The following is a 15,605-nucleotide window of genomic DNA, read 5'->3' on the forward strand; positions in this document are numbered from 1 at the left end:
CTCACGTTCTCTGATTACAACGCGACAGTTCTTTTTCTCGCGCATGCGTACGCCTAATGTTGATCACAGGCTAGCTTTGGTTAGCCGGGAAGACTGTCGTGTTCGCTCACTGTAGCCTTCGACTTACTGCTGCATTTGAAGTCAGTGAGTTTATCTGCCGTAGCCAGTCCTTCTTCGTTTCACAATGCTTCAGTTCCTGGTGAGTTTACCTGACGTTATCATTCATGACGTTACATGTTATAGGAAACTGAAGGATGCGGAACATGGCTAATGTAGCTAACAATGATAGTCAAGTTAAAATCTGTCAGATATTTTGGCCTTGGTTAACATGTGTTGTTTCTCCTGCAGGCTGGCTTCACCTTAGGAAACGTTGTGGGGATGTACCTGGCTCAAAACTATGACGTAAGTGTTTTACAATTTGACATGAATACATAAAGATGAAGGACTTGCATTTAACTTAGGGATCTACACGACATACAGACTGATCTTTACCACACCCTCCCTTACCACTGTAACTCAGCATTATAACCTTCAGATTCATAGTGTATAACTTCTGTACAGTTTATTTAAATCACTTAGCTGTTACTACAACTTATTTATTTTTACTTTTGTACTTTTCTTCTCTTTTTTTCTTACAATGCTAGTCTATTTTATATATCATTTAAACTTTTTTTTGTAGAAGCTGACTCAGGGAGAAACGCACAAGAATTCCAATGTACCTGTACTGTACCTGTGCAAATGGCAATAAACATCTATTCTATAAATGTTGGAATTAAGATTAACTTTATTGATCCCCACAAGGGGAAATTCTGTTTTTACACTCTGTAAGTCATGCAACACACACACAGGCTGAAATATACACACATGCACAAACAGGATCCTCTGGACATGCACTAATGGAGAGATGTCAGAGTGACGGAGCTGCCCACAGCGGGCGCTTCTGAGCTGATGGTGGGTGGGGGGTTTTGTGCCTTGCTCAAGGGCAATTTCGGCAGTGATCTGGCACCTCTCCAGCTCCCAGACCAACTTCCATATTTGGTCCGCACCGGGACTCTTGAACCGGTTCCCAACCCAACTCCCTACAGACTGAGCTACTGCCGGATTATAATTATAATTAAAGCAGGATTACAGTTTTGGTGTGCACCACGTTTTGGAAGGTCGACCTTAGAAACGGTTAACTGTGTATTTGTGTCGGATTGCATCGATTTGATTGTACTGCTTTTCTCCATTTAGGTTCCCAACATAGCCAAGAAAATTGATGCCTTCAAGAAAGACGTGGAGGCCAAGAAGAAGCCCCCGGAGTGACAAAGGCTGGACCATGTTACAAGCTAGAACAGATGCACTCTGCAGAGAAGCTATTTATTTTACAGGGTACATCGTTAAATGAGTACATATTTGATTAAAAAAAAATTGATAATGTAAAAATGTATAAGAATATTAACAGTGCCTGGAACTGCATTTGTTCTTGCTTTTGGGTTCAAGGCACGTTCCATCATAGCCTATTTTTATAAGATAAAGTGTGCAAAGACTGGATTTAAAGAATTTTACAAATAACTCGTGGGATCACTTTAAGTCCAACACCACGGCACCGTTTGCTGGCCTTTTCTGGAATGCACTGCAGTGTTTTAGTTTCCACATGTTTATTAACTATGAGATTCTCCAAAGGTGATATTGATAAAACATGCAGCTTGCACAAAGTTTATGGATTTTCCTTTAAAGGCTTTCAATTTATCAGAAACAACTGCCAAACTTTTTAGGACAAGTATGAATACAACTCTGATTTTTGCAGCTTATAATAAAGTTGGTAGTTGCTAATAATTTAAAGTCTTTGTCTCGTGAATTAAGGTAACTTTTACTGGCACATTTTTGCAAAGGTGGTGTGAGACAAAACAATACTTCTGCATAGCACTGGTTACAGCTGTCAACACTTCTTTGTGTGTGTTGTTAGATCTGTCCACCAGATGGCGCCATTAACTAGCTATACTATACATCTTAAGGGGAAAATGTATTTTGGCAAAAAAAAAAAAACAGATCTATTTTTTCTTCTTAGGCTTGGTACCCTTCTTCTTTTTCTTCTTGGTATTTGAATGTGGCCATCCAAAGCCTCTAAACTCCAAACAGTCGGCTGCATTGTGGCAAATGTAGTAGACATTCTCCATGGCTGCTGGGCTGAGGATGTCCACTTCTGTCTTTGTTGATTTGGCACTGGGGGACCTCTTTTTGGGCGTTTTGGGATTCCCCGTCTTCCTGGCTGGTCTTGAACTGTGGGACCTTGATTTCATGGATTTGGGAGGCTTTGAACAAAACAAAAAAAACATTGTACACTATAGGTTTATTTCCCCATCGTGAAATAAATGAAATAGTTTTGAAAGTACGTTATTAATTTACTTGAACTATACCATAGTGAAAAGTGTTGGTCACTTCCAATACGACAGATTACTTGCCCATCTGTAGAGTCGGATAAATTCACAGAATGGAACATTCAACAGTAGATCTGCTCTCCTACATTACATGATCTAAAGGCGTTAATAGTTTTTCTAGAAACTGCTTCGGTACTTGAAACCGTTAAATATTAAAAGATTTCTGATTCTTACCAGATCTGGTCTTGGCACTGTTGTTTGTGGCAACTGAATGGTTCAACTGGGACAGTGATACCACGTTTGTTTACGTCCTGTTGTCTTAGAGACAGAACAGAGTCGCTCATGAATGAAGGGGCTGACCTCAGCCACAAGCCTGTAAATTCTTTTGTTGCTTCCAAGACGCTCAAACACAACACACAGCTGAACTTTGAACACAAAACTGAACAAGAATTAGTGAAATGACTGATATAACTAACATAAAAGGCAAACAGTCAACTATCCTTTCCTTTTTTTGTTTTATTTTTGTTGCAGTGTGCAGTGGAATTCACCACTCGTTAAGACAAAAGAAAGCCTCAAAGTCTTTGGCGATTGTTTCCAAGTTGTCCTGATTTTAAAAAGCCCTTGCATTCACATGGTGAAAATGTAGGTCTGACATCATTGTTACACTTAAATACATTCAGTAAATGTAAATACCATGCAGAAGCGCTTGGATTTTCCTGTCATGCAATAAAAATAAATACTCACACAACCAAAACAATTCTGCAGCCACTGTGAGAATAACTATTCCAATATGGACCCAAGGAGATTCTCAGTTGTGGGAAAGACACAACTCAAAATAAAAATACACTATACAAATATGACATCAAATTCAGCCACAATTTGTGTGCCAATTTATGGCATTCTAAAACTTCTCCTTTCCCAGCAAATACTATAATGGAGGTTTGTTGCTCACCATAATAGTGCCATGTGTTTTTCTTTAAAAGGCAATATTTGCTTCACAAAGCCTCAAGTGCATCAACAAGGTAGCTTTGTTTTCTTGTGAAGTGATACTTCAGTTGAAGTGTCAGCTTGCAGCAGGGTGGTGAGATGCAGCACCTCAACCAGGTGTCCTAGCTTCACCCCTAACTGTTAGAGTAACATGTTGTTAAAAATCACTTCATGGCAGTATCTCAGGAGCAAGAAAGACATTTTTTTTTTTTTTTTTACTGCAGAGCTTCATGCATTCAAGCCATCAGGGATGACATAACGGGTTAGAAGTGGTTTGTTTAGGAGCAGTGTTATTGTGTGGTGATGAGGTGAACAATCATCCGGATGATGCGGGAGCCGCGGGGGCAGCTGCACAGGTCCATGCTCGGGCTCCTGATTTTGTCCTCCAGCAGCTGGTCCAGCTCCCAGCGCAGCTCTTTCACCAGCTCTGCCACCTGTGTGACACACAAACACATTTACAGAGCCATCTTTATTTGTTTTCTTTGATTTGGCTTGTGCTGTTGTTTTATGCACTTATATTTGGAATATATACAGTATATTATTTATTATAAATGATGTTTTTCTTTTACATATATTTTCATTTAAAAATGACTTTTGTGAGTACTGACAACTTAGGAACACACAAAGAGCGTCCAATGCCTTTTTGATTTTTGCTTAATAGTATAAAGCTTGACAACTTTTCAAAGAGCTTGTAAGTTTAAATTACTTCATCAATCAATAAGGTTGCAGCCATGTTTATTTAATATCAAAATATCACTATGTAACTACATTTTAGACAATACATTAAAGGAAAGTTTTAGTGCTAAGATATGTCTCATGATAATTTGTTTTCCCTTGATGTATTTCTAAAAACTTAAATCTGTATCTAACCTGATGAGAAGAAGCAGCGAATCGGATCCATCCGTCATCCAGTGAGATGACAAACTCTCCCTTGTGCAGCTCCATGTTGACCTGCCCGCCCCCAAACAGCACCAGCGGGTAGACGGACACCATGCTGCAGTCCCTGATGAACACGCGGCTCGTCTTCACCTTCTCGTGGTACACCAGGTAGGGGCTGTTGTAGTGCCGAACCTGGAGCACAAAGAAGAGTCATGAAGCTCGTCGCTCTAAATACAGGAGCTGTTGAACACAAGGCCTCTTCCTTTGTCTTGTGACTCACAGTGTAGTTGACTGAGGAGGGATGCACGTGCACACAGCCGTCATCCTTGGTCATGAAGCGGAGCTCGTTGGCTTTGGGCTGCATCTTCATCGCACCTTTGCTGGTCATCTTGAAATTACCCTGAGGAGCTCGTACCTACATGAAAGGATCAAAGACAGGATAGTGCAGAAGCAATAAAAGTTAACAACAGTCATGTACTTTTCACTGTCTTCCATCTCTTATACAAAAGAACAGAGAGTATGAATATTTACCTGAACCACATTGGGATAGAGGGCAGCACAAAGCATGGCAGACATTAGCCTGATGTTTTCTGAGTTTAAGTTAGCCTGGAAGAAATGACAAAAAATGAATAATTAAAAGCATGGCAACTGTTTTTTTTCTACTATCTTTGTATGAGAAGTGATTGCCCTGAAAGTTTAAGTTAAATATTTTCAACTATTAGAAACTTTACTAGGACATAAGCCCTTGTAGCAATGGAGAGAAGGCGGGAGCCTCTTCTCTATTGGATAAGAAATACTGTCTGCACTACAATCCGTGTGTGTGTGTGTGTGTGTGTGTTACCTCAGGGCCTGTTGCCTCCAGAACACCATCAGTGCCTTTGGTGCTCATGCGATCTATAACCCTGGCCCTCAGTCCCTCCTTGATGAAGCCAATGTCAGACAGCAGCTCAGCAAACTGCCTCTTCAGACTGGCAATTTCCTGCACACAAAGCAAATATCATTTTGTGAGGAGGAGACGAATTATTTCAAACAAACCAAGAACACAAAAGGAGACAATTAAGTATTTTTGAATTGAACACTGTCGGACCTGTAGGCCTCGCCACGAGAGAAAGTTCTCCCTGCAGTAGCTGAAGCCGGCCTTGTTGCCATTTTTTGCAGCACAGCACCATCCCTGCAAGAGAAACATCGTAACAGTTATTTTAAAAGCTACATGATCATGTCTGTGCATTTCTTCTCTATAAAAGATAAGTCCATTTAGAACCTTGTAAGCCTGTAACAAAGCCAGATGGTCACTTTGGGCCACAGCAAAGGCCACTTTCTTTTCATTGGCTTCTTCTCTCTTATCCCATGGTGAAACCTGGAACACAGACAGAAGACAATAAATGATTGATGACACTTTTAGCAAGTAATAATCATCACATGGGATCCTATAACCGGCGCTGTAATACCAATGTGAAACTGGGGTAGCTCAAAAGTAGCAAGTGGTTTCTTACAAACGGGGATTTGAAGGCCAGACTGGCAGCGATGGTGAGTGCCGGGTCAAGGCAGCGGAAGATAGCACCAAACAGCATGAGTTTCCCGATTCGTACATCGACAGGAAGGCAAGCCAGGTGGTAGCCCAGTGGGGTCAGTTTCTCATCTGCAGTCAGAGCTCCCAGGTCACACAGGCGCTGCTTTGCTGCATCCAAGCTTTCCATAGCCGGGGGCTCGATCAGGCGAGAGAAAACAGACTCCAGCGTCCGCTCGGCAAACACGTCCAGGATCTTAATTCTGTTGAGACGCACAGGAAAGTGTAAAGATTAAGTATTTAAACTCATAAATCTGACATGGTATTACAGGTAAGAGACGCTCTGCTGCCAAAACCCCTCCACTGATTTTTAAAACATTATTCCCAATAGCCATGTCATACATTGGCTTCTGCTATTTGCATTTACAGAGACAACAAAGAGAAAACAGATGGATGTACCGGAGGCAGAGCTGCTCTAGAGGCACTCTCTGGATCTCGGGAAGTTGCTGCTCAGCCAGCTGGTGTTGGAAGCAGTGACTGGTGAAGAGATGGAAGCAGACCCCCGAGGCCACGCGACCGGCTCGACCCTTCCTCTGCAGCGCGTTGGCCCGAGACACCCAAGAGTCCTCCAGGCTCTCCATGCTTTTAGATGCATCATACCTACGGACAGAATCAAGAAGGAATGTCAGTTGTAGCTTCTTCTTTTTTTTTTTTTAAACTGCAGGCAGCACGAAGTAGGATTAAAACAAAATGATTAACTACTGGATTCATAATGTGTTTTTCTCCAGAGAACACAAGCTAAGAGAAGCCAACCTTTTCTCCTTCATCTTGCCAGAGTCGATCACATACACCACGTCATCGATGGTTACAGAGGTCTCGGCGATGTTGGTGGAGATGATGATCTTTGTGACACCTTCGGGTGGTCGGCTGAAGACTGCCTGCTGCTCCTCATTGGACAAGGTTGAGTGAAGTGGGTACACCTCACACCTAGCGGGAGCAAAGCACATTCATATAAGTTAGCATTTTGCTAGTATCAGGTATTAGTTTACCCAGCTAACTTTGAACTATGACTATAATTAGTAAAAAAAAAATAATAATCATTTGGAACACAAACCAGAAATGACTTCCCCCATTAGAGGTATCAGGGTCAAAATAGGTGAGACAATACACAAGACCTAACTCCTTTGCTACATATAAATGTTCAGATTTGGAGCAGCAAATAAATCTGCCGTCACAGTGTCATGTTGTCCTTTCATTTTATTGTCTCTCACTTCAGCATGTATGATACGATACACTTTAGTGTCCCCTTGGGGAAATTTGTCTTGGACTGAAAGTGCAGCCAAACATTCAGCTTCAAAAAACAACCAATACAGACGAAAAGTAGCAGAACGTGAGTCCGGGTCGCAAGCAGGGGGATAAGGCTGTGTTAATCACAGGTATTTATTTAGCATATTTTTCACGTCCTTCACTGTAGTTTCTATATTTTCCACCCTTTTGGGGTGTCTCATCTTTAAAAAAGAAAACAAATATAGGGGCGCTGGTGGCGCAGTGGTGCAGTGGTTAGTGCGCGCGCCCCATGTATGGAGTCTGTCGTCTCAAGCGGGCGGCCCGGGTTCACATCCCACCTGTGGCTTCTTTCCCGCATGTCATTCCCCACCCTCTCTCTCCCTGATTTCCAACTCTATCCACTGTCCTATCTATCCACTAAAGGCACAAAAAGCCCAAAAATAAATCTTAAAAAAAAAAAATATATATATATATATATATATATATACACACACGTGAACAAAATGTTTTTACACCAGCAAACACATCTTTAGACACAGACCTAGTTGGCCCTCTGTTGTTGAACATTCTGTTGGACTTCAGCTGTTCATAGAGCATCTTGATCTCAGCCAGGCCCGGCAGAAACACGAGCACCGCACCTGAATACAGAAACCAAAATGTTACATTCACATAAAAAAAGTTGTTCAAACTTCCTTAGAGTCTTGGATTCCACTTAACTGACTGAATATAAATTATTTCAGGAGTCTTACCTGGAGGGTAGCCATGCTTTCCATCCACAATCCACTCCAGCAGGTTCTCCACCAGGTCCATATTGATCTTGTCTAGGTCCATCGCTGCCATGGTCTTCAGCACAGGCTTCTTAATATCTACATCAACAACATGTACCATTTCATTGACATCTTCTACATGAGACATAGGAGGTGAAGTTAAAGTAAAGATCCCTTCATCTAGTGTTACTTATTCTGAACTCACCTTTGTATCTGAGTGTGAGCTCCTGCAGACCGAGCTGCTGGTCTGGAATGGAGTCTTTGACAAAGTCCTTCTTACAGAAAGACATGTAGTTCCACATATCGTCACCTAAGTCATCCACCAGGTCCCGAGGATCTGCTTTGCTTCCTCGTCCACTTGAGGAAGACGAATTCTGTTTCCCTGAGCGCATGTAAGGGCTGCCGTCCTCAATGACATAACTAGAAAACAAAAAAAGAAAATATGAGATTTAGTATCGGCGCCTTTTGTCTCATTCCTGCCCTGTGTATTTCCTTTCTCTACACTTAGTGAAAGATGTGCTGGAGTTTGTTAATATCTTAGAATACTTTATCGGATGAGTTTGCTTAAATATTTGTTGAAGTGAAGAAGGATGTCCTTACCGAGATTTAGCAATTGCGTCTTCAAGAAAGAACTGGTCAACAGGAAAAGTACGACCTGGAGAGAGAGAGACACTAATGTATCAAGTGGGAAATAAACCATCAATAACATGTGTCTGAGTTGAAAATTGTCTACAATAGATGCCACAGTTGCTGATTACCTGGTATGTGGATGGTGGGACAGTTGTAAAAATACTCAGAGAAGAGGTTTGCGTTGAGTGTGGCACTCATCAGAATGACCTTCAGGTCAGGCCTCTGCACTATCAGGTCCTTCAGAACCAACAGCAGGAAGTCACTGAAACATGAAGTAGAGTATTGGACAATGGACGAAAAACCAGCTACAGAGAAATGTTTTGTAAATATAACTTGCCTTTTTGAGAAAGCAATGGGCTTAAATGTCATGCACAACTACAAAACATGTATAGGGTAGAGCGTGGAGGGGCATTTTCATGACATTATGCATCATTTGCATAATCTCACCTCTCCTCTGTGCGCTCGTGCACTTCATCCACAATGACATGTGTGACGCCTGTAAGGTCTGCCTCGCCCTCCAGTCTCCTCAGTAACACGCCTGTGGTGCAGTACAGCAGTCGGGTGGCAGACGTCTAACAGAACAGAGCAGTTATAAAACAGTTCGAGGGAGCACTGGCATAGTATAACATTTGAGAATTAAGACCAAGTGACTGCTGACGGCTCGCCATCCTGCATATTTGAAATTTCAATCGTGCCCTTACCCTGACGCTCTCCAGGCGGATCTGGTAGCCCACTGAGTTGCCCAGACTCTCTGCTCTCTCCTCTGCCACCCTCTGGGCCACAGAGATGGCAGAGATGCGCCGAGGTTGAGTGCAGATGATGTTTGCCACCTCATCCGCTCGACCTTTCAATGTGGAGTCGAGAATGAACTGAGGGATCTGAGTGGTCTTACCACAGCTGCAGAGAAGCCACAGAAAACAAAGATTAAACAGGTTTCTGTTACCAAGAGGAATGGAATATTACAGGCCTGAAAATGAAGAATTTATTTTCTATATCTACACACAATGTAATAGAAATCCTCCATGCTCTTAAATTGGTTATTAATACTTTTTGGTAAAGTAATCCTTATCATTTCAAAATTAAGAAGAGGACCAAAAATAGTTTTGAGAGCTTTTAACAACACGACATGGAAGGAAATGTTAAAAGTTATTATTCAGAAGCCCTTTTTTCCAAAGAATCTTACCATCAATAGTGTATGAAATTTGGATTTAGTCCCTCACTAATGCTGCATAGAACTCAGGACCAGAATTTAGCACTACAGCCAGATTATAATTTTCTTTCAACACACTTTGCTCGGGAAAACGTTCAGACCTCTTTCAGTTTCATCTTTCCTGCAATAAAACTAAGTCATGTTTATGTATGAAATCATAACTATAAATAGCATGTCCTCCGTTTGAGTATATCTGAATTTGACAACCCTCTATGCTGCCCCGTGTGACTCACCCCGTCATCCCGCTGACCACCAGCACCTGGCACCGGTCCAAAAGGTCGAGAATGTTCTCCCTTTCTTGCCAAGCTGGCAGCTTCCTCCTCTGCTCAAACATAGACCTGAAGCGCCTTGATGACTGTGTGCACGGAAGGAAGAACAGCGATGCATTAATAACAAATATTATAGAGGATGCCTGGTATTGCGTCTTGGTATCAAATATAAGAAAAACACGTTCAATTTTACCTGCTTCTTCTGGAATTCTCGGCACAGCTTGCCGTTTTCCTGAAGTAGGTTGTCAAGCTTCAGGTTGTGCTTATTCACCATCTTCTTCCTCAAATTGACATAACTCTCGCTCTCGACTGGAACAGCTTCCTCCTCATCTTCCTCATCCTGGTCATCCAGCTCCTCTGCTTCTGTTGTCTCTTTCACTATTATGACATTAGTTATAGAGTTTAAACTCACTTACACATGAATAAAGTTGTTAACTGTTGATAATAAGGACGATAAATGATCTGGTTGACTCACCATCTATGGGTCTCTGGTTGTTAGGTGGAGCACTCCGTCTGCTGCTGGAGTGATTACTGCTGCTGCTACTACTACCCCTGTTTTCCTCAGTTGCATTGCTCCTCATACTCTTACTCTTTGCTATGGCAACAGGAGGTGGAGGAACAACCACCACAGGCGGGGGCGTGCTGTATTTGTGATGACCGACAGCCAGCAGATCCTTCATCATGTTTTCATCCTCACATATGGTGATCAGAGTGTAAACAACCGGCTCGCTGCTCTTTGCTGCTGCCAACGCTTCTCCAAATAATCTCTCTGTCACACTGAGCCTCCCTGCAGCTCCGACAGACTCGTCGGTGGTGCTAAAGGCAACTATCGGCGCCTGAAAGGGGTAACGGTTTCCTTTGGGAAAACGGATCTGGAGTTCATATTCAGGAGGAGAATAGCTGCTGACGCCGGGCTGGCTCAGGCCCATCAGGTCTGGGGAGCCAGCCCCGGATCTTTCTTTAGTAGGGAGCTGGTGCTTGAACTTGCATTTCTCACCAAAGCGGCAGCCCTGCCCTTTCAAGAAGAATTTGCAGACATCACGTATGTTAACAACTCCTCCACCACCACCACCACCTCGGCCCCAGACTCGCTCGCCATTCTTGTCGGCATTGTCTAAGAGGAACGAGAGGTCCAGGGTTACAGTCCAGACTGAATTAGCGATGCGCTCACTGAAGCGCTCCCCGTATATGGCAGCTAGAGCCAGAGCTTCTTCCTGCCTCTGGCTCAAACAGTCATCCATAGGAACGCTTTTGAGGCCATCAACGGAAAGAGCTTTTTGGCCGAAGCGCTCGCTGTAAACCTGGTGGAGGAGCTGTTCCAAAGTGGTGCCAAATTCACCTCCGCCGGACTCAAGTGCCTGCTTGCCGCGCTCCCTGTCAAACCCGAACCTACGCCAATGAAAGGAGGGGGAAAAAAAGAGTTCTACGGTGATATGCTTCCTGACAGAAAAGAAGCAATCATACTGGCTTTAAATCACAGGAGAGATGTTCTTGAGACGTTTTGAAACCACTTCTTCTTGCTTAATATTCTAATATTGTCAAATGCTAAATGACATTACATAAATTCTTCTTGCTGCTCCAAAACAGTAGTTTGAAATTGTATTATTGCCGTGTTGGTCGCTGTTTTGAAGAAGTAGAAACAAGTCAATTTTTCAGGGGTTTAACAAATAAAAGTAACAGATGAGTATATTGATTGGTCTACCTGCTGGTATAAGTTTCAAAGCTAGAAACAAAATAAAATCTGTGGATTACTGTCTACTCCCACACCTTCAATAAAATAAATCATTTTGCACAATCACCTGCAGAGTTTTGCTATCGCGAATAAGGAGATGACAGGCTCAGGGGTGGGCCGCTCATCATCAGATTCTGGATCATATGCTGGGCTCTCTGCCCTCTCCACAGGCTCATCATTAGTGGCCCAGAACTGGCCGTCCTCACGGTGGTCCAGCTCATCAAATTCCACCTCTTCCTCTTCACTCCCCGTATAATCAGAACCAGATTCACTGAGAGAGAGAGAGAGAGAGAGAGAGAGAGGATGATATCAGTGGAAGTGGAAAACATCACTTTATTGTTTCGATAAGTGTCTTTTAACAGAGAAAGGACTGTAGATTATTTGATAAGTTTTTAGTTGAATGTACATACTCATAGGTCTCATCGAAGTCCTGGGTCTGCAGCTCCCGCAGCAGCTCCTTGAGTTGTTCTTGGTTCTCATTAGTCATGAAGATCCTCTGCAAGGGCATGGTGCTCGCCTCTGGCCTCGTGCTCTCCCCTGACTGTGGGTATGTTCTGGTCCTCGCAAGAGACCTCGGCAGAGCCTTGCTGCTGCTGTCCCTGTCTCGATCTCTACCTCCCCTTCCTCTACCTGCATCTCTGCCACCTTCATGTCTGCCACCTCCACGGCCGCCGCCACCTCCACGGCCGCCGCCAACTACACGGCCGCCGCCTCCACGGCCGCCAACTCCACGGCCGCCACCTCCACGGCCGCCACCGCCTCCACCTCCACCTCTTCCTCTGCTAGGTCTGGAGGCAGCGCCAGGTAAACAGTGACAGCAGAGGAAAAACAGTAGAAACATGAGCACACAGTGTGAAATATTTGATATTATAAATATTTGATATTATAAATGTATACCTGCTCGAACGAGGGGCTCCAAAATCAAGGCTGAAATCATCCTCATCATCCCAGCACGCAGCTCCTCCTTTCTTGCCTCCACCTCCGCCGCCGCCACCACCTCCTCCTCCTCGTCCTCCACCTCCTTTTGACTTGTTAAACCTCCCCCCTCCTCTGTTTGGCTTCCCACCTCTTCTCCTTGCATTCATGTCTCTGTGGAAAAAAAAAACAGTGAAGTCACAGTGCATTTAATTTTTTTTAGCTTCACAGCAAGACATTTGTTTTGCTCTCAGAAAAAAAGTATACTCACGTTGAATCAATGTCCTTTCATTGTAGCAAACAATCTGTAAAGAGAGACAAGATGGGTTTGAATAAATCCTGAATACACCGAAGAGCAGCTTCTGTACATCCCCGGCACACAGTGCATTGTGGGGTGGCTTGTTGTGGCACTTCAGTTCAAGTAGGAGTAATGAGATGGTGTCTGACACACCGCGCTGCTGGCTACAATTATGCAATCAAACTGGGCACGCAGACTAACAACCCAACCGCGGCGATGACCATTTTAGCTTTACACCCGGCTCACTGACAATGTTTGCATTCAGAACTTTGCACAGAACAGGATAACAGGATAAGAAAAAAAACGTATTTTCATGAGCAGCAGTCGGTAAAGCTTCAGCAAGCTAAAATGCTAACAGGCTAGCACGCTCTCTTCTTTTCCTGTCACTTTAACAGGCTGAGAAGCTTTCTCTTGAGTCAAGAGGAGACGTAGAAGTGCTTAAGAGTAACATACAAGTAGGGAAGAGCATATTATACATTGAGGTTTAAAGGTACTTTTTAAAACGTAACTTTCGAAACAAGCGTGAACCAACCTGATACAGCTGTTCTGAACACCGGCAGCTTGCTTCTCTTTCATTGGCTGAACCTCAGGGTTCAAAGTTTCTCTTCCGGTGTCCGAGTTTGATAGCTTCATATTGTTTGAAAAATAAATAAATCAATAAAAGGAATGTCGTTATGATTTGTGCTAAATAAAAGTCATAGTACGTTGAACTAAACTCTAATACCCGCTCAAAAAACACATTTTAAACCAGCCCTGTCAGAACCTGTAACCATGGTAACTCAGTTACTGTGGCGCTTTAACAACAACACAGTCAGCGGACCGCCACGTTTCAGTCAATGCTGGTTATTTTTAACGAGCAAATATAGCTTCAAGTTAGCCTGTGTCATTTGTTTTTAATCAGCTACGGTGGTGGCTGTGCACAGAGCGTTTTCACTGTCGTATTCTGAAAGCCATCTGTCTGCTGAGGGGAAGCTGTCACGGATGTCTGGTGGGGTGTCATTGTGAAGATGTGATTTCTAACACCCAGCACACACACTGACAACTTCTTCTGCCTGCTCTCTAATTATGGCTGTGTGTATGGTTTTCCATTTCAGATAAGAAGGACACTGATTATTTGATAACGCCTGGTAAATATCTAAGTTCATCACCTGTAAATGTTTATCTAGCCTGATGTTTTTGAGGTTCATTAATATCTCTGTTACTACATAGGGGAAGAGCCTATAAAGGTGTCCTACATTTTCCCGAATGGAGACAGATATGGTGAGTGATAACGGACGACACTGCCTTATACATTTACATGACAGTCAAATGAGTTTGTGTTAACTTCTCCACAGAGGGGGAGTGCAGCAGGGGTGCAGCAGGGGCGTTGATGAGGAGTGGTACTGGGAAACACACATCAGCAGGGGGTGTGATATACACTGGAGAGTGGCATGAAGACAAAGTATGTATTTAACAAGTGCATATCTTACTTCCACTGATGTATGCCGATACTATCTCTGTGGCCTACATGCTCAGTTCTGTGTGTGTGTGTGTGTCTCACAGATCCATGGTAGAGGGACCCTGCAGCATCCCTCCGGAGCAATATACGAAGGAGGATTCAAAGATAACATGTATGAAGGGACAGGAACATACACCTTCCCAGACGGCTCTGTGTACAAAGGTCAATTTCACAAGGACAGGTATTTTCTTTTTGTCCTAGCCTTTGTTTTGAGAGCCATTTGTTACAAGAGTCAATATGGTTATATTTGCCATCTTTTGTTGGCTGAATGAAGAAGCAGACCTAAATAATCAATGATCCCTGCACTGATTAAATTTAATGTGGACTGGATGAAAGAAATAACTAAAATATGTAACAGTACAATTTCCACTTCTAAAAATGAATGTCCTTGTCATAGTAGAGCTCATAGAGGCCACTTAAAGCCTAACATTTCCAACATTTCCTTAAATTTCCTCTTAATTTTAGGTTGGATTCAATACTATAATACTTATTAATACTATAATACTTATTTTGGGGAAAGTAATTCATACATGATTTAGCTTTAGTTTTTGGCTGTCCAGTTTTTTTTCTTCTTCAAATGTATGATTTCCAATTTCTCAACTGGTGTGTTCTAGGTTGGAGGGAGAAGGGGCGTTCACTGACACACAGGGACTGGCATGGACAGGGGAGTTCCATGGCAAAGCAGCACTGGGCCTGAAACTGCAGTATAACAGTTAAGACAAAAAACAAACATGGATGAGCTAATCTGAATATGGTATTTTCCTCATTGACATTCAACTTTATGGAATAAAAAAAAGTGTATATAGTCTGTCTTTGTGATAAGTGTGATGTGATAAGTTTAAATGTAGTCAGTGCTGGCAGTATGAGCGGTGTGTGTCCACATGCATGGATATCTGTGTAATGGTGGTTACACTTCCATGTAATCTGAGTCATGTCTCTCGCCTGAGGTCACTCTTTCAGCTTTAATTATCGCTCCACTGGTTGCATGCTTGAGAGTAGAAAGGGGTGAGTTTGCTGCTGTTTTGTTGTATGCATGCTTTATAATGATAGCCATGATTTTAATTTTGACATATCTGTGAATTAAGCCATGTAGAATAAGCATTTTTAACCAATGACATATTTAAAGTGAAAGCAAGTCATCAAAAGTTTACATCATTTTCTGGTTATACTTGATGCTGACTGTAGGACCAGTCGGGGGAATTGTTACATCATGCCACCAGCCAATCACTGAGTGGCATATGTTTATGTCCCCATCCACTACATCTG

At 42.9% G+C, this 15,605-nt stretch overlaps 4 protein-coding genes across 6 annotated transcripts; 2 read left to right on the plus strand and 2 right to left on the minus strand.

Annotated features, from left to right (window-relative positions):
* Nucleotides 1-56: 56 nt before the first annotated feature.
* On the plus strand, nt 57-1,818 carry stmp1 (short transmembrane mitochondrial protein 1). The gene is made up of 3 exons (XM_061029462.1): nt 57-199; nt 349-402; nt 1,234-1,818. Exons 1-3 carry the CDS (start codon nt 185-187, stop codon nt 1,303-1,305), a joined length of 141 nt encoding a protein of 46 aa, XP_060885445.1. The 5' UTR covers nt 57-184; the 3' UTR covers nt 1,306-1,818.
* On the minus strand, nt 1,403-2,712 carry LOC132956182 (small lysine-rich protein 1). Of its 2 annotated transcripts, XM_061029460.1 has the most exons (3): nt 2,595-2,712; nt 2,400-2,448; nt 1,403-2,294 (listed from the first exon to the last, which is right to left on the minus strand). In XM_061029460.1, the coding sequence occupies exons 2-3, from the start codon at nt 2,400-2,402 to the stop codon at nt 2,034-2,036; spliced, it is 264 nt and encodes an 87-aa protein (XP_060885443.1). In that variant the 5' UTR covers nt 2,403-2,448; nt 2,595-2,712; the 3' UTR covers nt 1,403-2,033. The 2 variants fall into 2 exon arrangements, with proteins under 2 accessions (XP_060885443.1, XP_060885444.1); XM_061029461.1 differs by lacking the exon at nt 2,400-2,448.
* Nucleotides 2,713-2,856: 144 nt separating this feature from the next.
* Nucleotides 2,857-13,419, minus strand: dhx57 (DEAH (Asp-Glu-Ala-Asp/His) box polypeptide 57). Of its 2 annotated transcripts, XM_061029456.1 has the most exons (26): nt 13,374-13,419; nt 12,815-12,848; nt 12,526-12,717; nt 12,385-12,416; nt 12,039-12,324; nt 11,696-11,899; nt 10,372-11,285; nt 10,090-10,274; nt 9,861-9,982; nt 9,119-9,314; nt 8,865-8,989; nt 8,546-8,679; nt 8,388-8,442; nt 7,993-8,207; nt 7,770-7,886; nt 7,562-7,658; nt 6,547-6,720; nt 6,193-6,393; nt 5,720-5,996; nt 5,488-5,583; nt 5,314-5,397; nt 5,068-5,205; nt 4,758-4,832; nt 4,507-4,641; nt 4,218-4,418; nt 2,857-3,781 (listed from the first exon to the last, which is right to left on the minus strand). In XM_061029456.1, exons 3-26 carry the CDS (start codon nt 12,711-12,713, stop codon nt 3,638-3,640), a joined length of 4,395 nt encoding a protein of 1,464 aa, XP_060885439.1. In that variant the 5' UTR covers nt 12,714-12,717; nt 12,815-12,848; nt 13,374-13,419; the 3' UTR covers nt 2,857-3,637. The 2 variants fall into 2 exon arrangements, with proteins under 2 accessions (XP_060885439.1, XP_060885438.1); XM_061029455.1 differs by having other exon boundaries at nt 12,039-12,416.
* A 337-nt stretch (nt 13,420-13,756) lies between these two features.
* On the plus strand, nt 13,757-15,129 carry morn2 (MORN repeat containing 2). Its single transcript, XM_061029254.1, has 6 exons — nt 13,757-13,829; nt 13,936-13,968; nt 14,051-14,101; nt 14,176-14,282; nt 14,384-14,520; nt 14,954-15,129. The coding sequence occupies exons 1-6, from the start codon at nt 13,823-13,825 to the stop codon at nt 15,054-15,056; spliced, it is 438 nt and encodes a 145-aa protein (XP_060885237.1). The 5' UTR covers nt 13,757-13,822; the 3' UTR covers nt 15,057-15,129.
* The last annotated feature ends 476 nt before the right edge of the window (nt 15,130-15,605 follow it).

Source organism: Labrus mixtus, chromosome 22 (genome assembly GCF_963584025.1).
Source record: "Labrus mixtus chromosome 22, fLabMix1.1, whole genome shotgun sequence".
Lineage (NCBI taxonomy): Eukaryota > Metazoa > Chordata > Actinopteri > Labriformes > Labridae > Labrus > Labrus mixtus.